The sequence below is a fragment of the Protopterus annectens genome, chromosome 7.part1 (genome assembly GCF_019279795.1).
Source record: "Protopterus annectens isolate FY-2018-M chromosome 7.part1, PAN1.0, whole genome shotgun sequence".
Classification (NCBI taxonomy): domain Eukaryota; kingdom Metazoa; phylum Chordata; order Ceratodontiformes; family Protopteridae; genus Protopterus; species Protopterus annectens.
The window spans coordinates 50649314-50674820 of NC_056740.1; the positions used below are offsets into that span (position 1 = coordinate 50649314).

The window sequence follows — 25507 nt, forward strand, 5'->3', positions numbered from 1 at the left end:
GTTGTGGTTTTTGAGACAAGGTCCAAGCTGGGTATTGAGACAAGTTCCTTAGGATTGGGTACCAGTACTGACGGGGCCAGCCCGGGGAAATTATTTTCATCTTTGGCTTCTCTCGTCTGACTTTTAGGAGGACCTTGGGTAGAAGAGGCAGAGGAGGAAAGGCATAAACTCATAGGTTTTTCCAACTGAAGGATAGGGCGTCCACTTTCCATGCTTGTCTATGATAAGTCCTTGTGCAGAATCTTTTCAGTTGATAATTTTGAGAAGAGGCAAACAGATCTATGTCTGGGCTCCCCCATTTCTCTGTTATCATGCTCAAGGACTTGTGGATTTAGTTTCCACTCGTGAGGGTCCATAAGGTTTCTGCTTAAATCGTCTGCCAGAGTGTTTTGTTTTCCTGGCAGGAATTGAGCTTGAAGATGTAATTGGTAGGTCAAAGCTGTGTCCCATAGTGCCATGGCTAATCTGCAAAGGGGGTAAGAGTGTGTGCCTCCTTGCTTGTTTATATACCACATGACTGTGGTGTTGTCCGTCTTTATCAGAAGTTGTCCTGGATGAAGTAAGTCCTTGAAGGCTGTTAGGGCATTTTGAACTGCTAGCATCTCTTTCTGGTTGATATGTAGATGCATTTGATTTGGTGCCCATATGCCCTGAATGCATCTTCCTGCTATGTGGGCCCCCCAAGCATAATCTGATGAGTCTGTTGTTAAGGTTTGGTTGGCAGGGGGTAAAGTGAAGGGCCATTCCATGTTTTGGTGACCAGCCTTTGCCCACCATAAAAACACGTGTCACAGGCAGGGAATGAGAGGAATCATTGTTTCCAGACGGTGTGAATGTTGACTCCATAAACGTTTTAGGTATCATTGAAGCTTCCTCATATGCAGTCTTGCATATGGAATTAGTGGGATGCAGGATGCCATGAAGCCCAGAGCCTGCAGAATTTGTCTTGCAGAAGACTGGGTTTTTGTTGCCATCAGTTTGAAGTAAGTAGTCAGTTGCTTTTGTTTGTCTGGCGTGAGGTAAGCCATCTGGGCAGTTGTATTCAAGCTTGCACCCGGGAATGTTATCTTTTGAGAGGGTACTAGTTGAGATTTCTTTTAGTTTATTGTGTACCCTAGGCATGTTAGAAGCCTTTTCACAAACGCCAGGTGTCGAAGAAGAGTGTCTATGTTCTCTGCTTGAATGAGACAGTCGTCCAAGTAAGGATATATTTGAAAACTTCTTTGTCTGCAAAATGCAATTACTGGTGCCAGGCACTTTGTAAAGACCCTGGGCACAGTAGATAAGCCAAAGGGCAGTGCACAGAATTGGTAATACATTAAGCCAGCCTTGAATCTGAGGTATCTTCTGCACGACTGTCTTATTGGGACATGCAGGTATGCCTCTTTTAGATCTAAAGTCACCAGCCAAGCATTCTTGCCCAGCATGGGCAGAAGCTGTTGCAAAGTGAGCATTCTGAATTTTGGAATGTCCAGGTATGTGTTCATAATCGATAAATCCAGTATTGGCCCCCAGGCCTTGTCCGTTCTGGGTACCAAGAACAGTCTTGAGTAAAAACCTTGTCCTTTTTCCTGTTCTGGTACTGTCTGAATGGCCCCCATATCCATGAGGGACGCAACCTGTTTCTGTGCCTCTGCCCATTGTTGTTTTGGCAGATCTGGCCAATCATTTGTCATTGGCAGAGTGTGGAAATGGAATCAGTATCCTTGTTATACAATATTTAGTACCCACTTGTCCTGGGTTATTAACTACCAATTTTGAGCAAAAAGTTCTAATTTTCCCACTATGGGTGCTGCCAATAGATAAGTGCTTGGTTTAAGCAGAGGGAAGTAATTGGGATTGCTTTGTGTAGGTTTGCCCTTTGTCTCCTCCAGATTTGGAGGTGGATGCGCCCCATTGCTTTTACCTGTATGAGTCTTGAGCCTGGTACCTGGAACCCTTAGGGCATCTGTATTTGCCCCTTTGAGCTCTGTCTGACACAGGAAAGGACCAATTTTTTTGTAGACCAGTGTCTACTGAATCTAGGTGGCTGCACTTGTAAGAAATCTTTAACAGTTTGCATGGACTTCGCTTTGTCTTCCACTTTCTTTAAAACCTCTTCTGCCTTAATAGCAAACAGCGAATCATGCTGTAAAGGTGCATATAGCAATTTAGCTTTAACATGATCAAGCAAATTGTATTCCTTTAACTAGGCATGCCTCCTAATCACAGATCCAGTAAATGTGGCCCTGCAGGAGGCCTCTAAAGAATCAAAACCACATTGCAAAGTATGCTTTCCAACTTGTTCAGCTGCATGCAATAATTCCTGCAATTCCTTATTTTCTGCACATTCTGAAATCAACATCATTTTCTGTTTCAGCAATCCCATAGCATGTTGTTGGTACTTAAGCATATGAAATTGACAGTTTACGGCCCTGATTGCCAAGGTTGCAGATGTATAAACCTTTTTTCCCCATCTGTCCAATGCCCTTGAATCTCTGTCGGAGGGGGTAGGGTTTTTTGCTGTTGAGGCCTTAACTCCCTTTGGACCCTGTGAAATAGTTTCAGGATCAGCAGCAGGGTTTCTAAATAAAAATTTACGAGAGTCAGGGACCCTGTAATATCTGTCAGGCTTACTGGAAGCCGGAGGTAAGGAGTCAGGGGTCAGGCTTAACTCCGAAAACACATAATCCACAATGTCTAAAACAGGGGGAATGACTAAAGGCTTGTGTTGAGGGAGAAGAAGGAAATCCCTGAGCCTCTTTTTTGATTCTGAGAAGTCTTGACTCTCCCAGTGGAAATGCTCCCTCAAAGTATGCAAGGCTTCTCCAAATGAATAATCCTCAGGAGGAGATGGAGATGGAAAAGACTCCTCAACATCAGAAGCCTCATAGGGAGGTAAAGATAATTCCTGACCAGAAGAGGAAACAGAAGAAATAGAAACCTGATCTGAAGATTCATAATCAGTGTCTTGCCTAGGCCTCTTATCTGGAGAGGGATGGGTATCCCTGATCAAGGTAATAAGGTCTTCAGCCATTTTGATCATCTGTTTTTTAGGCATAGAGGCCTGTGCACATGGCTCAGGTGTCGGTTTTTTACTTTTAGAAGATGTCTTTGCCTTTGGTTTTGCAGCTTTCGTCGGTTTGATATATAAATGTTGAGGTCTGAATACACCCTCAGAAGCCGGTGCCTGCTCAGCGGCTCCGGACCCATCTGAGGGAGATACATCCATCGGTCCAATACCTTGAGTATCTTGCGGCATGCCAGACTCCACATGGGTGTCGGTAGAGGCCTGTGATTTGAAGGTAGCGGGTATCAGGGGTTGCAAAAGCACCTCACTGAGTACCGGCGAACCGGTGACTGGCTTAGGAGAAGCTTCGTCGTCGGTTTTGGATCTAGACTGCCTTTCTCGGTCCTTTTCTTTGCGTTTTTTATGTACTCCGGTAGTCGGATTGCTATCCGACAACATTTCTGGGTAGTTAAATCTGTTTCCAAAATACTTAGATGCAAAAATATACCGATGCTTAATAGTGCGCTGGTGAAATCTAACACAAAACCGACAGCCAGGCACGTTGTGATCAGGGCCTAGGCAAGGAATACAGTATAAATGGAAATCCTTATGAGGTATTTGCTTCCCACAAGTAATAAAATTATTAACTTTCTGACATCGGTAAAAAGCAAGAAAAAAGTTTCCCCAATGGGGTACTTAGCCTTTAGTGAAGACTTCGGTTCTGAAACTCAAACTCGAATATTTCAGTAGTCGGCCGACCGGTATTTGCGAAATGCTTCTGCTTCGGGCACCGCGTGGCAAGAAAGACTAAAGAAAATGGCGTCGGCTGCATGTTTTATACCCCTGACGACCTGACGTCATGGAAGAGAAGATAGCAACCGATGCAGGACCCAAGACTTTGGAATTCAGGCCGACTGAGGGTAACCTGCCAGCAGATTACCCAAATGTAATGACTACAACAGTGAAACACGAAAAACATCCAATCAGCTGCTATAGTGGTGAATAATTGTAGGAATAAGCAATAACTGTCTAAGAAAGGTAAATGTTAGGTCTGATACACATGTAATTATATGTATGTATAGGTCTTTCTTCTAAGCATGTGTAATTGTATGCATATATTTTTCTTCTCAATTCAAGCACGCTGCACGTAGTTTTGTTTAGACTTCACTTGTGGTGTCTAAATAACAAAGTTTACTTTGACTAGGACTTGAAAAAGCTGAAAAAGGTCAAAAGCATGAACGAAATCCTGAGCCACGCCTAATAAATCATTGACTAAAGTAAATGACATAGGAAAAGACAAATGTCTAAGTTTTTGCTTCTTTCTGGCACGGAATTCTGGAGAAACAGACCCACGTTTGCCAGGCAAAATCTCCTTAGGGACTAGCAATCCAGTTTGGATAAGCAAATGAAACTCCCAAGAACCAACAGTGGCTCTTCCTTGTCCATCAAGGCACTCCAGAGAATGTGTACAACCCTGGATCCATGATGGCTGTAGAGACTATAACACAAAAAGCCAAGGAAAGATGAATGATTTAAGGAACCAGAAATGGCCACATCAGAGCTTACCATCTGCTGCTGAGGCACTGTAGCATCCTGCTATGTTGTCAATGGTTGGTTATTAATTGTCTTCTTTTTGTGGCTGGTAAAAGGAGGAACCAAGGCAACAGTAGGTTGCTCCACGGTAAAGCCAAAAAAGATGCCTAAATTCCAGGGGAAGCCTGGCAGCAGCAGTCAGTAAAACAGATTAGTAGTAAAAAAGCTACTTCTCCATTAAAAAAAAAAAAAAAAAAAAAAACTTGTTCAGAGTCACAGTTAGGCAATGGAGGCTGAGGGAATCCAACCTTGCACCTGTGACCCACAGGAAACAACTCAACAGCTTCTTAATCCGCCAAACCAACTGCCAAACCAAGGATTTCAAAACATCAAAGGACTATCGAAATCAGCTTTCACGGTGGGATCTTGTCATATGCTTTTTCCATCTCAAGGAATGTCCAGATGGACTCTTACCTCAACTCTCGCTTCTTCTCAACTACCTGTCTCGCTGCAAACAGCAGGTCAGATGTGCTGCACCCTGAACTGTATCCAAACTGCTCATCTCCCATCTTACTTTCTACTACACTGCATATTCTTTTTTGAATCACCCTCTTTAGAACTTTCATGCAGTGTGACAAGAGTCATATACCACTACTCTGCCCACAATTTTAAATGCAAATTTTTGTCTTGTACACTGGCACCAAAATGCTTGTTCTCCAGTCAGCTGGGATACTCCTCTCTCTCTCCAAACTGCCATGAATACCAACTGCAGACATTCCTTGTTTAAATCACCCAACTCCTCACCACGTCTGAACTTGCTGCTTTCCCTGACTTCATGTTTCTTAATGCTACCCTTACCTCTTCTAAGGTGTGCTCTTCTTCTTCTTTCATCATTGGCTGTTTCTGAAGCAGTGCAACTTCTGTGGGGCGGGGGGGGGTTCTTAATTCAGAAGCTGCTGAAAGCACTCTTTCCATCTTCCTTTGATGTCTTGTGGACTGTTAAAGAGGTTGTTGCTGGCTTCCCTTATGAAGGGTGTCTGATGACCATCTCCTTTACTTTTCTGTCTTTGCCTTGCAACCTGATAAGAGTTTCTTTACGCCATCTTCACAGTCACTTTCCAGAAGCTGCTAGAGTGCCTCTGATGCCTTGTTCTTTGCTACTGCATCCGCACTCTCAGCCTGTTTGTTAGCCAACCAGTATTCCTTCTTAATCTGGTCTATCTTTTCTACCACCCATTTTCTTCCTGCGCTCCTCCATTATTTTGAAGATGTCCTGGACTTCTGCATTACACCACCAGCTCTACTTATGCATCTTATTTCCATACCTGGCTTGGTCATATATCCATTCTAAAGTTCCCACATATGTGATTTTGAGGGGCTGCCATTCTACATCAGCTACACCTACTTCCACTTCTTCCAGAGATGCTAGAGCCCCAAGTATTCCTTGAACTATGTGCTTCCTCTCCAGTCAACTTCCAGGTCTTCAGCCTAATCTTTGACCTCAGAGACTTCTCTAACCACTGTTTGCAGCTGATTGTGACATCCAGTGGTTTATGCTGTGGGCTGACTGTTTCACTGGAGAACATCTTGCAATCACCAATTCCACCCCAATACCCTTTCCTTACTAGGACAAAGTATACTAGAGTTGCATGTTTGCCGCTCTCGTGATCTTTGGACTGCCTCTCTTACTGAACTATGTGCATGCTGATAAGCAAATAAGTACATTGACAGACTGATTCATTCGCAAATTTTCACAATAAAAAATTAGTTAATTGCAAGTGCATGTCACCCTTTCTTTATGAAAAACAGGGTAAGGATATCTTACAGAATGGGTCAGAAGTTCTAAGAATCTCCCAGCAGAAGAAACAACAACGAAGATAGTCTTCCAATGCAAAAATATTTATTCATTCTCGATAGCAGGCTCAAAATCAGAAAGGGTATGCATACAGAGCAAAAATTAAATATCCTGAATACAAAATGGATAGTTGATAAAAGGACAGAGTCAGAAGGTTCCTCACAAAAGTCTACATATTCTCAAGGATGCCAGGAAAAACTGAATCTTAATCCAAGTGACAGCTCCAAATGGCAATAAAGTGGACACTGATACGTGAATAATCCAAAGTAAAAATGTTCTGACAGACAACTTAGCACTTCTGGAAGGAAGAGCAGAAAAAAGGATAAATACTTTTACAGGTTGCTTAAGGGAAATGTGAACTCTTCACAGGTCTTTTGAGTAGGTCTCTGCATCCAGAAGATGAAGGAAACCACACTGTTTGAAAAAGCGGGACTCTTAAGTTTCTTTACAACTGAAGCAGCCATGCAGTCAGCTTCTAAGCATGCAGTTCTGGGTGAAATGCTGATAATGGATGAGACGGTATCTTGTAAGTTCACAGCATCAGGGAGTCATGCTGGATTTAAAGAAGATGAAGAGGGAAGCAAGTCTGTCTGGGACAAAAAGGGTTATGAAGATAACTTTTGTCTTGTGCAGCCTGACTTTCTGAGTAAAATTAATTACCAGAGGAAATGGGAAGGGGGGGGGGGTAAAGGAGAACTCTTAGCCAAAGGTTGGCTATAGTGACCTCTGCACAACCAAACAGTGAAAGAAGTTGGGCATTCAGTTCTGCATGGAGAGGCCAACATGTCACGCACTGGAAAGCCCCACAGATAAAACATCTTTTTAGCAATTGCCTGATAGAGAATCTACTCACGGTACGTTAACGAACCTCTGTGTCTCTAGCAGAAAATACTAGGACTAAATGGGCCACTGCCATAACTTTATGGTCTGTCAGCACAACAGGTAACAGCATGTCCTCTCCTGTTTGCTGATGCACTAGATCACCACACTGTATGACTGGATGTAAATAACTCCCTTTGTGAAGTAGTCTTCAAAACCCAAAAGTAAAGTACAGTTGTGTACACTTACCATAAATGTAGATGTTAGAGTGTATTCACTGTTGCAGTCATCACACTTGGGTTATCTGCCTGCAGGTAGCCCTCAGACGGCCCGAATACCAGAAACTGAGTATTTCTGCGTCGGGTGCTGTCACTCTAGGACTGACGTCAGGTCGTCAGTAGTATAAAAACAGCCAGCTGGCGCCATTACATCAGTTTTTCTTGCCCCAAATGTCAGGAGCCCCCCAAATAGGGAGCTAAGTTATGGTGGGAAAAAACACCACCAGTAAAAGTTAAATACCAAAAGAGGAGAGAGAAAGAGAGAGTGACAAGGGGGCTGGAGGGTGGGAAACCAAGACTGCAACAGTGAATACACTCGAACATCTACATTTATGGTTAAGTGTACACAACTGTACTATGTTCTTCATGTTTCACTGTTGCAGTCATCACACTTGGGTCGATTCCCAAAGCTGAAGAAAGGGTGGAGGCAGTCAAGAAGGGTTAGGGCTGGCTAAAATGCCCTGCAGGACTGCTGTTGCAAAGCCTGCCCTGGATTTGGAGAAGATAGGCAAATGGTAGTGTTTGGTGAAAGTGTGTACTGAACTCCAGGTAGCAGCTTCTAGGATGTCTCTGGTAGGGACTCCCCTGAGAAATGCAGTAGAGGTAGATGTAGCCCTAGTGGAGTGTGTTCTGACCCCCTGAGTGGTTGGTTTCCCATGGTGCTTGTAGCAGAAATGGATGCAATGTGCTATCTATTTACATATAGTTTGCTTAGAGATGGCCTTGCCCTCTGCCCCAGTTTCAAAGCTGACTAATAGCTGGTCTGATTTTCTGAAGGCCTTAGTCCTATACAGGTAAAATCTGAGCTGTTTGTGCACGTCCAAGGAGTGCAAGATCCTTTCCCCTTTATTTTTAGGGTTAGGGAAAAAGGTTGGCAAATGTATGGATTGATTTGAGAGCCACGCTGGACACCACTTTAGGCATAAAGGAAGGGTTTGTCCTGAGAGAGAACCTGTCAGCATGGAAAATAATGAAGGGTTTCCACAGCCATAAGTGCTTGTAGTTCAGACACTCTTCTAGCTGAAGTGATGGCTAGAAGCAATGCTGTTTTCCAAGAGAGGAATTTTAAGTCTGCTGACGCTGCAGGCTCAAAAGGTGGAAGTGCGAGCTTTTCCAGTACAAAATTAAGGTCCCAAGCAGGGGTGGGTACTCTCCTTGGTGGCCTTAAGTTGTTTGCCCCTCTAAGGAACTGTTTGATAAGAGGGTGCGAGAAGAGAGGTGGCTCAGTGTTCTAATGAGCCGAAATGGCTGAGGCATGAATCTTGAGGGAAAAGAAAGACAGACCTTTGTGGAGTAGATCTGCTTAAGTAATCCAAAATTAAAGGCAAGGAGGGCAGAGGTGTGTCCTCTCCTTTAAATATGCCCCATGAGCAGTATCTTTTCCACTTATCCGCATAGGATTTCCTTGTGTTGGGTCTTCTGGCTTCAAGAATTACATCCAGCGCCTGTTTGCTTAGAGCTGCTGGTATAAGATTCAAGGGATAAGCCAGGTTGCAAACTTTAGGGTTTGCCGTTGAGGATGCAAAATTTGCCCCTCCTGCTGAGATAGCAGGATAGGGTTCATATGTAGGTGGCATGGTGGCACCAATGTCAGGCTGAGCAAGAGTGGGTACCAATGCTGGCGTGGCCAGTCCGGGGCAATCAGAACTGTCCTCAGTCTGTCCTCTCTTATTTTGAGTAATACTTTTGAGAAGTGGCAGGGGTGGGAATGCATAAACTGAGAGATTTACCCACTGAAAGGATAGGGCATCCACTATCCAGGCCCTGCTGTGAGGGTTCCTGGTGCAGAATATGCTGAGCTGGTGATTGTAGGGGGAGGCAAAAATGTCTACCTCTGGAGTCCCCCATTTCTGAATCAGAATTTTGAAGGTGCTGGGCTCTAACTGCCACAAGTGTGGGTCTAGGAGATTTCTGCTTAAATCGTCTGCCAGTGAATTTTGCTTGCCTGGCAGGAATTGAGCTTGCAGATGGACTTGCATGCCCGATGCCATGCTCCATAGAGCCATGGCTAGCCTGCAGAGTAAGTAGGAATGAGTTCCCCCTGCTTGCTGATATACCACATAACTGTGGTGTTGTCTGTTTTTATTAGACGTTGTCCTGGAGAGATTGGGGATCTGAAAGCTGTCAGGGCATTCTGCACCGCTAGCATCTCTTTTTGGATGATGTGCAGATAAGTTTGACTTGGGCTTCAGAGTCCCTGAATGCATTTGCCATCCAAGTGTGTTCCCCGGGCATAGTCTGATGCATCTATGGTTAGGGTCTGGGCGGCTTGGGGTTGAGTAAAGGGCAGTCCTTTGTTGAGGATGTATGCTTCTGCCCACCAAAGAAACTCTGTCCTTAGACAGGGAATGATAGGAATGACTGTTTCCAGGTCCTGAGAATGTTGGCACCAAAGGTTTTTTAAGTACTACTGAAGTTTCCTCATATGCAGTCTTGCATATGCAATTAACAGTATACATGAGGCCATGAACCCTAGGGCCTGCAGTATTTTTCTTGCAGACAGCTGGGTTCTGGTGGCCATTTGTTTGAAGTAGGCTGTCAGATAGACTTATTTTTCTTAAGTGAGGAATACCATCTGTGCTGTTGTGTCCAAGCTTGCTCCCATGAATACAATCCTTTGACTGGGTACCAGTTTTGATTCCTTTTCGTTGATGGTGTACCCCAAGGAAGTGAGGAGGTTTTTCACAAATGTCAGGTGCTGCAACAGCAATTCCTGACTGTCTGCCTGAATCAGGCAGTCGTCCAAGTACGGGCAAATTTAGATATTTTTCTGCCTGCAGTATGCAATGGCTGGAGCCTGGCATTTTGTGAATACTCTGGGTGCAGTGGATAAGCCAAAGGGAAGTGCAGAGAACTGATCATGTGCTGAAATGTAGATACTTCCTGCATGACTCCCTTATAGGGATGTGCAGATAGGCTTCTTTTAAGTCTAGGGTGACTAACCAGGCATCCTTGGTTAGCATAGATAGAAGCTGTTGCAGGGTAAGCATTTTGAATTTTAGTACCACCAGGAAGGTGTTGAGAATTGAAAGATCCAGGATTGAGCACCAAGAGTCTTTTTTTCTTGTTACCAGTAAGAGTCTGGAAAAGAATCCTTGACCTGTCTGTTCCACTGGAACCGGCGGAATAGCTTTGATGGAGAGCAGGGATAGAACTTGGTTTTGAGCCTCTGCCCACTGGTTTGGAGGAAGGTCTGGGAAGAGTCACTTCCAATAAAATCACCACACTTTATTCACAGTTGTTTAGCGCTTTCTTCGCCACTACAGAGACTTCCTCAGAACAATGTCCCACCTAAACCCAGCCATTAAAATATCCACCCCCAATTATTCAATTAACATTTTCATTATTATTAAAAGCAATACACCAAGATCTAAATTTCCACATTCCTTAACTCTTATAGTGTATTAAATAATATACAAGTATTGTTTTACACACATTGAATTAAATCCACAGTATAAAAATGAATATAACCAAACTATAAATTCATTCAAACAATAAAGCAATCTAATATAAACATAAGACCATATGTCCTTCCATAAATATCCATACATAACCTGAAATTTGATCGAGCTTTAAAAAGTACAGTTTTGTACCTACCATAAATGTAGATGTCCGATAGGTATGCATCTGCAGTCATCACATATATGTTGTGTTCTCTCTCAGCAGCCCTTGATCGGGGGGAGTTCCAAGTCTGGGTCTGGCGTGGCCCGTGGCTGATGCACCTTTCCCCGTCGTCAGTCGCCGGGTATAAAAGCATCAGCCGGCCGGCTCCTTTCAGTTTTTTTTTTTGCCCCAGTGCCCTCTATGCCTGAGGCTAAATTTGGAGAAATGCAATAAAATTCCAATTTGCAAAAAAAATATACAACATGTATATACAAACATACACAATAATATACACCCCAGGTAGCTAATAAGGGGTAAGCACCCTAGGAATACCTGAAGGGAAGGAGGGGGAAACCTGACTGCAGATGCATACCTGCATAGGACATCTACATTTTATGTATATGTACAAAACAAAAGCTATGTCCTTCAAGGAGGATGCATCTGCAGTCATCTAATATAGAATAGATACCATAAACAAACTGGGGTGGGTGTACTAAGTAAGGTTGTGGGTAAGTTAAGATACAACTGCAGGACTGCTGGACCTAAAAACCTTCTGGATCTCTGGTAATAAAGGTAAATTGGCAATGCTTGGCTTGGAAATCCATGTAGCTCCATGTTAGTTCTAAATAAAAATGTCTTTTAGGAAGGCTTTGTGGAGGGCCGCTGTGGGTTGTGGCATGTGGTCTAACGGAATGAGGTCTAATGTTAGCTGGCACAGTTTTCCAGGAAAGGAAGATGCAATTTCCATCCATTTGAAACGTCTGTTTGGGTTAGTCTTTTCCTTTCTGCCAACATCTGCTAACAAACACACAACTTCTAGTTCTTTCTTTTACTTTCTGTCAGTTCTTCTGTAAGTCCGTGTATGTCTGTGTGGTGGTGTAGAAGTCTCTCCCCTTTATTTTGTGGTTGTGGGAAGAATTTAGGCAGTGGGCAAAGAGGGAAGCCAAATTCACAGATATACCCTTTATGGCCTGAAATATGATACCACCTATGGCATGAATGTAGGATTGGAAGAGAAGAGAAACTGTGCACTGCCAATAAAAGATAAGTCAGATACTCTTCTTGCTGAGGTTGCTGCAAGCTGCCCTTTCAAAGTCAAGAACTGCGGAAGATCTGAGGAGCTGGTTGCTTTTTGAACAGGTGATCTGCCGATGCTGCTTCAGGTCCCAAGTAGGTAGAGGTTAGGTTTTGGGAAATTCCTTATTAATGTAAGGTGAGAGGTTTTAAAATTGGGAGAATTAGAGATTATCCTTTTAGAAATTGGTTTACATTGTATTGAGATGCTGGAGACACATGACATTGTATTGTATTGGAAGTGCCATTAATTCCATTGGAAATGTTCCAAGTATTTAGTAGTTTATATTTCAGCCAAATCAATGTGTTCATGTCTGTAGCTTTGATGTGTTCTGTGAAGTCCTATTTTTTTTATTGTTCCGTTAATATTTTTTTATGAAGCTGCGGCTTCCATAATAATATCCTTCACTCTCTAGGATAAGGAATCCAAAGGAGAAGGGTTCAAGGTTTCCAGGCAGTTAGCTAGAAGGTTTGGTGTTCAGAGTGAGCGGCAGTTGGATGGGTTTCAGGGGAGAGGGCAGGAGTACATAAAATGTGGGAGTTTATAGGGGAGCTCTGGGGGAAGGCCATGGTTTCGTTTGTGCTGTCTTCTTTGTTTGGAGGGATCAAATTACTCTTGGGTGCTCTGTCCTGGATCTCAGTGGTACTGGGTGTCATTAATGTGATCTATTGGAGCAAGCAATGGTAGAGCTTTCCAGCTGAAAGAAAGCATAAACCGTCCAAGCTTTCCAGTTGTGGGTGGAGTTCCGAAGATGTTCCATAGTTGATGTTGTTCGTGAAGATTTCTTCAGTCTGTTTATGAGGATTCAGTGATGTCTGCAGAAGATGTCTGGGTGCAGTCATCCATGGTATTTCTGCATCTATTGTCTGCATTAGCATCTCTGTCCTGCCTATGCTGGTGTGTGTCTTTCCCTGGCACAAACTGGGACTGTAAGGTTTATGTTGGTTTCAAAAAGCAGTTTCCAGGATTTTCATTGTCAGTCTGCACAGAGGGGATGAATGGTGCCTTGCCTTGCTTAATTGTGTACCAATGTGGTGTTGTGTTGTCTTATATGGGGGCAGTGCCGTGGCTGCACTGAAGGTTTGCTCGCTCTTTTTGCATCCATCCTGCCAGCATTTCCTTTTGGATTATGTGCATGCACAGCTCTCTTTGTGACCATAGCCCTTGGATACATCTGCCCTCATGTGTGCTCCCCAACCTTGGTCTGACCGTCCGTGGTGATGGTTTGGTGGGCTCTTTTGTGATGGAAGGGCAACCACTTGGCTTTCCTGGAGGCGCAACCAAGCCACAGGATTCCTTTTGAAGGCAAGGGGCAAGAGTGGATCAGAGTTCTTAAGGCTGTGTCTGTGTGTGTCTTCTAAGCTGTGACTGTGCCACTGTGACACTGTGGAGATACCACAGTGTTTTTTGGTCATTCAGGAATGCTGCAGGATGCAGCAGTGGATGTCTGATGCCATCAGGATTTGGTGAGCAGGATTTGTCTTGTGTTCTTTCTGGTCTGTTGCTGGACTGGTCTGGGTAGTTGTCTTCCAGTTGGTTTGTTTGGGTGGAAGGGTGTGTGCTGTCTTTTGTTTGTTTCTGATGACCTGACTGGAAAAAAGCTATTTTGGGGGATGATGGTGATGTCTGGATTTGTGGGATGCCATAGTAGGCGCTCTCCAGTGTGGTCGACAAGAGTCCTTTGCTTAGATTGAAAACCGCTGAGATGTGCGTATTGTACAGTGCGAATTCCAGGCAGTCTCTGGACTAGTCTGGTTTGATGCAGGTGGCAAACTGGAATGCCAGGCATTTTGAGAATGCTCTGATAATACTCTGAAGCAGAAGTAGACTCTGACCCTGCAATAATGGGGAGTGTGTCAGGTAAAGCAGTGTCTTCTTGAGTCGTCTGATGAGATTCACTGCCCAGGTCCTCCTTGAGGTGGGGAAAGTCTTGCTTTCTTTTAAGCAGCATGGAACAATATGGGAAGGCATGCTGATTTTGTTCAGCATTTGAAATTTGGCACAATGATTCTTTTGAATTCGATAATGTACTCTGAGAATAAGCTTTATTGCTGATCTGAAGTTGAATTACAAGTTCTATCCTTTGGTAAAATAATTGAGTGGGTTTTTCTATGGCTTTCATTTGCATTAATTTTTAGCACATTTCAAAGTTATATTGCTTCTTTGCCTCTGGAGTCTGAGTGGAAGCCTTCCTGTTTGGCTTTTGGTGGAAGGTGTCGCAGGCCTTGGTTTCCTGCAGATGGTGTCTATGGTGTGCAGTGTCCATGTGTCCCTTGTAATGCTGTCTTTGTTGAGAAAAAAAGAAAGGTTTCAAAATAAAGCTGTAAGGTCTGTCTGGTCTTGGGTCAGTTCTTAATAAAGTCCTTGTGTCTGGTTGTAATTTAGTCTGGCTGTTCCCCTCTGACTACTCTTCTGTTTTGCCTGCCTCTCCTACTGGCTTTTCTCTTGCCTTGCCACTGGCTTTGTCTGGAACCTGTTGCCTGCTATTCTGCCCTCCTCTGCCTCTGGAAAATGGTTTTACTTGTCTCTGTCTTCTGTCTTTTCTTGTGAAAGATTAATTTGGCCTGAACCAAATGCTTTTTGATTTTCTTTTTTTTTCTTTTGCATCTTAAAATTTAAGCTTTTAAAATAATAAACAAATTTTTTTTCAAGCATCCATCCCATGGCTTTAAGCTTTTTTATGTTGGCAGGATTTGTTCCTTCAGCCATAGCATAAATACGTATAACCATGTCTGTAATGATAAGCTGACATGCGCAGGATCCAAAAGCACCTAACCACAGTGAAATGGTTGAAGACCTGCTGCATCATATGCACCAGATCCTGAGGGGATTTCATTTCAAATTCAGTGAGAGACAGGATCTTCAGTTTCTTATACATGAAATCTCTGATGAGAGGGGTACCATATACTGAATCTCATAAGTAATCAACTCTGTTTAGTACTCCCATTGAGAGGCTGGACCCCCCATTTAGCAGCCCAGAGTTGCAGTTCAATGACATGAGAGACAGAGGCCCTGGTAAATTGTATTGCTGAGTGCAGCCTGGGCCGTCTGTCTGGAAAGCTGTGTCAGAGCAGTCCTGAGGGTAGAGGCAGGTAGATGTGGAGCGAGGAGGTGGTGTGTCAGGTCAGGTGTGAGAAAAGTAACAAGGGCAGGCCCTATCCAAGTACACACATCAAGTATAGATCAGGGGGGACAGATTAGAAAAGGTCCTATCATGGTCTGGAATATGAAGTCAAGGGTAAACTATCTCTCAAAATGAAATCTCTCCTCTCCATTCGAGATGTAATCTCTTGGTGTAATGTCTCTCAGTGGAGGCTGGGAATAAGGCAAAAGGCATCAGAGAGATAAGAGCAGAGCAGAAAAACTCTCTAGGCCTGAGGAGCTCCCTCCTGGGCTGGCGACAGGGCCTCCCTTCCTGGAGGCGGCTAAAGAGCCCTGGGATCCAGGGATGGACACAGAGACTTTGGATCAGGGGGGGTGAGACTGCTCTATGAGAAGAATCAGGGAGGAGCCTCTAATTAATCAGAGAGGGTGTAGAAGGTCTCAAGGACTCTGAGAAGAAGTAGTGGCCTCAGAAGAATTAGAGAGGGTAGAGCTTTGTAAGGTAGACACCTTTGGAGACAGAGAAAAAGCCTTTTAAAGCCTATGAGCAGGGGTCTGGCTGCACCAGAAATGGCAGTGGACTGGGGGCAAGGGGGTGTGGCATGTGAATGTGGCGTCGGAGTCTAGTCGGTAAAGGTGGAAGGACCGAAAGGTTCGTTGAAACCGGAACGTACCCGTAACGGCTGTGACCCGGGGTACGAGGGGGAAATTAGCGGGGCAGCCGGTTCAGTAATTGTCCTTCCCAATAAAGTGACCGGATCCTACGAGACTATTTTTCGTCCTTACACATAAAAAGTCAGCCCAGCCTGACATTGTCCAAACTATCTGTCACTCCTCGAGGTCAGTCACAACTCAAAACACATAAGCCTTTCAAAGTCTTCGAACTCCTAAGACAGTCTTAGAAAGGTGCACTTCGGGAATGATGTCTGCAAACACCACACAGCAAGAAAGACTTAGGGAAGGGGTCTACAAGCATCTGGTATTAAACAGACCTGGGCGTTGTGATTATGCAAGTTAAGGAAAGGAGGCAGTAAAACTGCCGAGTTATGAGGTAGCAAGATCCTTGAGGCTGGACACAGAGAAACAGTTGACTGAAGAGCTGACTAGCAGGACATGGCTGACTCACTACATGGCATTTCTGCGCACTGAAGACTTTCGGCCAGGACTTGCTCGGATGGCGCCGGCAGATCAGGAATGCTTGAGGGCTTAGGCAGATGGTGGAATCCAGGCCCAAAGCATGTGGCCACTGGCGATGTTACCTTGCAAGCGCTCACTAGCAATACTGATAGTTTCACTGATGCCAGGATACTGGGAGACATGAAAATACAACTGCCAGCTCAGCTCCATAACATCTAAATGGATATCTAAAATACAACCTTGTTCATCCTTGACTAACTGGTGTATAACTAAAAATGTAAGTGATATAAAAGTATAATTGTAATAACATCAATGTTATATATATGGCCCAGTGTGATGAATGTCCTACATTTTATATAGGTAAAACATGTAGAAGGTTTAAACTAAGAATTGGCGAGCACTTGAGTGATTCGAGACACTGTAGGAGTACTAGTGCCCTTTATAGACATGTTAAGGAAAATCAAGGTCATCACTTCTGGTCTTGTGGGACACCCTGGAAGTTTTTTTTTTTTTTTTTTGGTAATAAAACTTTGTATTAAAATTTTAACAATTAAGCAGGTGATAACATTAGAATTAACAAAAAACTATCTGACAAAATAGAAAAGAAAAATTTAAAATTAAAACAATGAATCAATGTTATGAGCAGAACAAAATAACTGTTTACAAAAGTGTCTGCCAAGTATGAGATATCCAAAAAAATGTTCTATGTTTAACAATTATTTTAAGAAAATCAACTACTTTAACAGTTCTTTGAGGAAGTGATTCTGGAAGACATTGAACTTGATGGTAAGTTCCAGTTGACAAAACTTCAGTTGAGATGTTATGGAATTCATTAAAAGAGGGAGCAGATTCACTCTTCCAAATATTTGGTATTGATCTTATTAAATTTGCAAATGGCTCTATAACCAAGGTAAAAAAGTAAAGAAGATTAATGATATATATAAAATTACTTTCTTCTAAAACCAATTAGAGATAATTCCAATTTACAGAATCAAAAGCACTATCTATACACAAGCTTACTAAAGTTAAATTCTCATTTGTTCTATTTACGTAATCAATTATTAATAATATTCTTTTGATATTACCATAACAATTTCTATTTAAAACAAAACCAGTCTGGTCATCATTAAGCAAGGATGGAAGAAGCTGCTTTAATCTGTTAGCATGTATAGCATAAATAATTTATAATCTATATTTAATATTCTTTAGTCAACTTAAAAACTAAGTAATATAGCTGAGGCTTCTTTTGGGATTAATTTATAGAGTTCTGGAATAATACCATCATTACCCAGTAAGTTTTTCCTTATTAATCTGTGCTTTTAATTCAGAAATTGAAACAGGCCTGTCCAGAACTTTCATATGATCTTCTGTTAATTCTTCCTTAGTATACTTTCTTATAAACTTTTAATTTTCTCTTGAGAGTCCATAGTTGGATTGTTATTATTTAATGCATTAAAATGATTTCTAAATTCTGTTATAATATTTTCTAGTTCAGTGACCTTTTTCCTTTTCTTAGCGGAATATATTTCCTTAATATGATTAGATTTATTTAATAAACTTATTCTAATAGCTAACTTGCACACATACTTAGGGTTAACAGAGAAGTTAACTAATCACAGTTTTATGACTGAAGATTTCTAAATATTTTTCATGTAGATTATCTCCTTTGCTAAATTTGTATTAATTTTCTGGCTTTCTAATTTTAGTTTATTTAATTTTTCTTCTAAGTCAATTAGTTCTTTGTCCCATTGTTTTTCTTTTTCCATTTTGGCATACCCAGGATACAATTCTACCATATAAATATACCTATGGGGTGCTTTAAAAGCATATCACAGAAATATCTTTTGTGTAACTGATTTCAATAAAGGCTTGAATTTCTTTTATGAAAAATTATTTAAAATCTTTTAGATTAGTTATATAAGCAAGTATGTGTTTAATATGGATACTGTTACATTTTAAAAGTAAAGCAAACATTATTGCACTGTGGTCTGAAAGTGGACAAGCTACCACTAACTTTGTCCAATCTATTTATTAGATCATTCAATATATAAACTCTATGTATTCTGACCTGCATACCATACCCTTGTGAGTAATGAGAGAAAAAAGGAGAACCTGGATCTGAAAATTCATATATATCCTTAATATGTATTAAGTCTATAAATTTTATTAATTCCTTTGCTGGAGTGGTTATTTTTCTCCTTCTAGTGGTATTAGTGTCATCATTTTTTAAAATACAGTTAAAATTTCCTGCCAATATAATACTACCTTTTGAAATTTGAACAATCTGCTCCAGATGTTAACTGTCCTAACACCTATTCTGGGAATTCACTATAGATTAATTAAAGTGTATAATTTTCTATTAATTTCTAATGTTACAAAGCAAAGTAGTCATTTATCATCCTAACAGCTGACAATCCTGATTATGGATAGGGAGCTTCTCCAAAATAAAACCACTCCTCTTTTTTTCTGATTATAATGTGAACTAGATCGGACAGAATATAATTTAGCATTAAGTCTATGTCGGTTTGTAGTAAGTGAATCTCTTGACAAAAACTATCTCAGAATTAATTTTAAAAATTTATTTAGACTTCCTCTCTTGCAACCACTAAAGCATTAATGTTTAAAGAGATGCATTTAAAATAAGATATATACTCATTTTAAGAGAGCTACATAAAGCAGTTATCATAAATTCTAAGTAGTAAGTATACCTTTGAATCACTTTCCAACTCAATAACTGCTTATATGGAAAAATATAATCAGTAAAAATTAAACTGCTGACTATAAATATAATAGCAGCAATAGCAGACACCCAAAAACACAATTTTCATTCGTGATAAACATTTATAAAACCCATCATATCCACATGGAGTCCAGTTCTCCTTGTTTGAAGGGCAAAGCTATCCAAACACTCCCTCCCATCAGCTAAAGTGAGAGAACATAGGTAGGTAGGTACTTGGCTATCGGCCCTGGGGCCTATACAAGCCCGGCCAAAAAGGTACCCTGGCTTTTGCCACGCAAGAAAATTACTTTCCTGTCCTCTCTGCTATTATCAGAGTAGTATTTCCATTACAGAAAGGAAAAGAAAGAAAATTATGATTAAGAAACCTGCCTTATATATTAATATTTTTTAAAAGAATGCTAAAGAATTTTATATATGAAAGCAAAAATAACATCACTTTAATATTACATTTTCTCTGGAAAAGACCAGCCCCCATAAGGACTTCTCTAGCAGGAAAAGCCTTAATCACTGTTATGAAATACAATTATTTGCATACAATAGCCTGCAACTGAACTTGTATGTAATCACATACTCCATAAAGAAGTGTTATAATACAAAAGCTAGAGTTCCAGAAAATCAAAAAATATATTAAACTAGTATAAGAACTCCTAACTATAAAACTTAACTTATTCATATTTAATATCAAAAGTCAAATAGGTTCATTAGACATCAAAACAATTTTTCCCTTTTAAAGCATTACCTAGAGACAACTGTTGGATCATTACACCACTGAAATCTTAAGCACTCATTTAAAACTACAAAAACAATTTTAATATAAATATTAAAGTGCAATAAAATAATAAAATAAAACGTAACAAAAAGTATTTATTCACAAACAGACAACAGCAGTTATAAGAACACAGGTTCCAAAATGTAAAGAAATGTACTTAAGTATTCAAAGCTTTCTTGTCTCCTCTCTTAGCCGACACCAGATAGCTACACTCAAAAGCAGCTCACATCATTGGTACCACAATTCAGAGTCCTAAAGGTAAACCAAATGCCAAAACTGCAAAGAAGAGAGAGGAGAAAGAGAACACCACAATAAAAACAAAAATCGCTCTCAGAAGCAACAATCCACGACCCAAGGATCTCAAACTACTAAGTCTTGCCAAGTTAGAAAAAAAAAATCAAAGCACACAAACCGAAACAAGCAAACACATATCACACAGCCAACCACTTCACCAGCAGCCTGAACAAATACATTTACCCCAAAGAATCGCACCACTTATCACTAACGCAGGAAACCTCAATATTAAGAATTAAACAAGTCACTATGGAGATATAGAAGCTAGGAACACAAGACAAGCAAAGCAAATAAACAAGTCAATGACGAACTGTAAGCTCAATATTATTGACACCAAAAAACATAATATACAAAAAATATGCAATGTGGTTGTCTTAATGTTAAATTGACATATTACAAATGAAAGCAAAACAGAATAACCATTAATTATTCAAAAGAGAGGGAGGCCCAGACTATAAGCAAATGACAGCAAAGAAAACAATAGCAGGAAAAGTAATATTAGCCATATCACTATCATTACATCATTGTAACTAGAGTGATATAGAGGCAATTTTATGTACTTTAATGCAATATATAAAAACATTAATTGTATAAAGAAAGGAAATGCAAAGAATCTAAATATCTTAATTTACCTTAGTATAAAGACATCAGTCTCTCCCTAGCTGTCATCTAGATGTTAAAAGAAACAAATTCACTTGTAATAAGGACTTGACAAAAATGGGAGAAAATGAATTATATTTTATTCTAATGACATTAAGTAATGATTTAGTTATTGATCCTTTCATTTCTTCTTTTTTTTCCATTTGTCTTCTGACCAGATCTTTCTGCTGGTCTCTAAGGAAACACTCTTCCAATACATAACTCCTGTTTGTTCAAAGATGTTTTTATTTTCAAATAGGATAAAACTGCATCCAAGTCCTCAAAGCTTTAACCTGGCAAGAAACAATAAATGAACTTTAATTTGTTTTTCTTCAATTCTCTTATTAATGGAAGAAACATTGTTTAGAAATGACTGAGGTAGACTAGTCATTGTCAAAATGAATAATCTTTTCGATTTTAAGGAGAGAGTTTGACCAAGCAGTTTTGAGAATTACATCTTTGTCCTGGAAGGAAAAAAAATCTTACAACTGTAGAACTTGAAGTATTATTCCTTGAAGTAGATGATGTAGCCAAAGAACTGTGTGCTCTCTCGATACCAAACAACATTGCTTACAGTACATCTAGAATTTTGGGAAGTCAGGATGGCAGAAAACTTGCCATGTTGTTTCCTTCTACTTTTTCTGGTAGACCAAAGATTTTATTATTTCTATGGGACCAATTCTCCAGGTCATCAATTTTATTCAGAAGAACAGTATTTTGTTTTAATAAAAACTCAATATCACTTGCATCTTCATTTAGTTTCCCTTCCATATCATTTAGAGAGTCCTCGATGGCAGATATTTCTGCTGCTTTAAGGCTTCCTGGATTTGATCGGTTTAGAGCTTTTTTTTTAATTATCAATTTTTTTGTCCATTTTATCCATTTCTAATAACAGCTCCCGAGTACTGGTAAGGACAGACTGAAGCTCTTTTTTGAATAATGAATCTTAAGTGACTCACTTCCAAGCTGTATGTAGGCTTCTCTTTCCAGACAAGTATTTGACAAAAATATCTCGAAATATCAAAAAAAATTTCTTGAAACTATCTTAAAGAGGGCTTTAATTTATACTTCTTCTTAAATAAAGCAGATAAGATAGTTTAAAATTATTTCTTGCCAGAAATAGATTAAATAGCAGAGCAGGACAAATATGCTGTTATCCTGTCAGCATCTTAGCCACGTTCCCTCAGCTTTTCCTTGGAAGCTTCCTTTGAAGGTTTCTCAAACTCCTTCCTTACTGTTAATTTCTAATTGGGTGGGATATCTGTGAAATATAAAGACAGGATTAATTTGTCCTGTGAAAATTTTTCACCATGACCGGACAAAGAGGAAGAACTTCCTTATAACTGCCTCTTATGGGCAACAGAGAAGGGAGTCAGAACTAATGTGGTGCAGCATGAACCTGACAGCAGCCTCTGAACAGATGACTTTACTTATACCCACACTGGAAGACCTGCTTGTTCCCAACACCCTTTTACTGATAATGTTGACATCTGTACCTGATCCACGTGCAACTTGCAACTTTTCACGTGCATCAGTTAATCACCTTCAAGGGTATGGACAGCAGATCTCTGCTTAGTGGGTGCTCTTTGTAGGGCTGAAAGTGAACCAGTAACATCATGTCTGAAAATTACTGCATAAAAAAATCTGAACAGACACTGGTAGGCTGGAAAGTCCTGTTTGACGTCTTGGAGACAGGAACTACAGAGTAAGGACTGCCCCATTTAATCCTGCAGGCATTCTGCATGATGTCTACCTGATGACAGATCACACAGGACGACTTTGAGAAAAATCTGCATGCTTTATGTAGTCTGCTTTGGGGGAAAGAAAAAGGCTCATTCGGCCAACTTCTATATCACTACACTAAAGCAGCATCTTTCCAAACAGGGAGTCACCAGGAGAAGAGGTAAGGGAGATGGCTCACTTTTCAACTTCATAGTTCTCTGTAGGGAAGTTGAGTTCAAGCTATAGGTTCTTGGAACTCCACAAGCACATCTTAAACTGTTTGAAAGGTGGTTCATACTCCAAACACTATGCTTAGTCTTCTGGGAGCTAGACCCACTACGAATTACAATGAGAAAGAAGGAGCGGGTTAGCAGTAGCCTGATATTTTAGATGTTAGCTTGGGAGTGTAAATGGTGGATAAACTATAGGCTTGATCAGAGTTCTGTGCATAGACTAAAACATTATCTGAAATGCATGCAGCACATCGCACTACTTAATAAATAAGTCATCATTACTTTAGCATAAATTTTCAACTTGATTTCATTAAGCAGAAACCATCATTTTAACTGCTTCACAGCATTCTGTAATGCGTTAGCAACTCTATAAATACCCAAATCTAGTGGTATAAAAGGACTGCCAGTCCCACACAACCTGTACACTTCTCTACTTAATTTATAAGCAACAGCTCCTACTTACACAATATGCCATCCCATCAACTACAGATGTATGAAGAACATATCATGCCTTCATGTAACCCCTGCACATAAAGTTATGTCTCCACAGCTACAGCAGGAATGTAAAACTGCGTCTATAGAAGGCAAAAATGGCTATTCAGTCTGCTTAGTCTTTAAAAATCTTTTCTCATAGCTGTTGCCTTCTTGAACTTAAAAGGTTGCAATCTAGGATCAGTACTTATTCAGATGCCAAAAAAATGGGGCAATTTTAATTAAATATATTTTCAGAATAATGCATTCTCTTGACCAAACAAAAGTATTCATTTTCAAGCAATTCTGAAAAACCAAGATTTAGTAATGCAGAATTCTATTCATTTTTCATCCTATCAACATATTTATGCTGCAGTTATCAAATTTTTGTAGCAAAGTAAAATAAATGTTTCCATACTAAGTAACAAAACATTCAGCATTGCTCATACACAATCATCAAGTTCAGTGGTTAAAAATATAGACTGTCCTATGAAAGCCCACACAGACAGCAACTTAACCTCTCCAAGGTGTGTGAAATTTTCTTTCCTCCCTCCTTTCTAATGTATACTAAGCCACTGCTGACTTTCTTGCTGTCTTTTAATGTAGACATTGCACAATTGTGTGTATCCCACTGTGCAATGCCTCCACCCTATGCACAGCAAAGCATTCTAGCTAAACCAAACATAATTCACATGCATTTGACCTACAATATTCTACCTGTAAAACAGACATTTCATGGGTCATTTTAATGTTATTCATTTTTCTAAACTGACAAAGGAGATAAATATTTTAAACCAGACCAACATTTTTGAGTTTGCCAAGTCTCCACTGGGAAGGTACTAAAAGAAGAATGTTTTAAAACAAACATACCAAAGGCAAGCCCCAATATGATCACACTGAGTTCAATGGCCAAAAGGAAGAAGCGAGTAATTTCCCACAAGACCTGAAAAATAAAACAGCAACATAAAAGGTAATGCAATAATAAAGAATCAGAAGACAGTACATATTTTTCTGTCTAAAATTCAGCCACACTTAGACAAGACACAAGTGAACAAAATCACATGGCAGTCATGGGTACTCTTACCAAAGGAACTACTTTTTACAATATTCAGGAAAATGGCTTCTCAGTATAGGATACTGATCCTAAACATGCCAGCAATGGAACAATCACGTCTTATTATCATACGCTTATATGCTTACTTTGTTTTAAAAGTTTTGAGAAATCTGAAAACTCACAGTGACCTATGACAGAATATCAGCCTTATTTTCACTTGCTCCCCACCAGGCCCTTCCTACCAGATGTGCAACCACGTCAGAAGAGATCACACTACTGGGTCAATAATGCCTCAGGAAAGAATGAAACACTCCCTTATTTAAGATCTGTCAAGCTTCCATAAGAGTATGTGTTCATGTTGTGCAGCACTACAGACAATTATTCCAGCATCAAACTAATTAAAACCATTATTCTAATCTCAATAGTCCTTTTCCAACTGTAGCTACAAAACCAACAGCAAGCACCACTTTTCAACAGTATGTCTAACTGATAATTCTTTTATCCAGGTAAAGAAAAGTACAGCTGAGTAAGACACCTGCGTTAACGGTATATTTTCAACATTGAAGTATGCATTTAATTAATATCATACAGGTTTCCTTATCTTTCTCACTCCCATTTGAAATTCTTATCAGTACTCACTTCCAGTTCTACACTAGACTTAGGATTAAGTCTAGGTAGGAGTGCATAGCTGAAGATAACTCAACCTACCTTTACCTGGAAGAACAGCAGCAGTTAAAATATTTACTGCCCACTACTCTTTTAAGCATTCCACCACATCCTCTTTTAAGCATTCCACCACATCCCTACATCAGACAGCCACCCACTTCTGAGTAAAATATCAACCTGCTGAATCAATTTGTCTGGGCAGGTCCCCGTGCCAGCTCTAATAGCACCAACTAGTGCCCTAGGCTTAGGCATCCCACATTGTGTTTATTATGGCCAGACCTTTACTTAAACTCCATTACCCCAAGAATCTGTAATGGAAAGAGATACTGGCATGGGCATTAAAGGTAAGCAGATGACAGACAGCATTATACCAAAATAAGACTGGATCTTCACCCGGCTTGTCCATCTCACATAAGGTCAACATCTATATTGAATTATGGAATTTGCTGTTAGAACACTTAAGCTAATATTATATAGACCAGTAGGTTCCTGACTGTTCATAGATCTTTTGAATTAAGACTACTTAAT

At 40.4% G+C, this 25507-nt stretch overlaps 1 protein-coding gene across 1 annotated transcript in view; it reads right to left on the reverse strand.

Moving 5' to 3' along the window:
* The window catches only part of TPRA1 (transmembrane protein adipocyte associated 1), a 1152100-nt gene that overhangs the window by 423984 nt on the left and 702609 nt on the right, over nt 1-25507 (reverse strand). The window contains exon 5 of the mRNA XM_044078540.1: nt 24130-24202. Coding sequence (XP_043934475.1) covers nt 24130-24202 — 73 coding nt within the window. The remainder of the gene's footprint in view (nt 1-24129; nt 24203-25507) is intronic.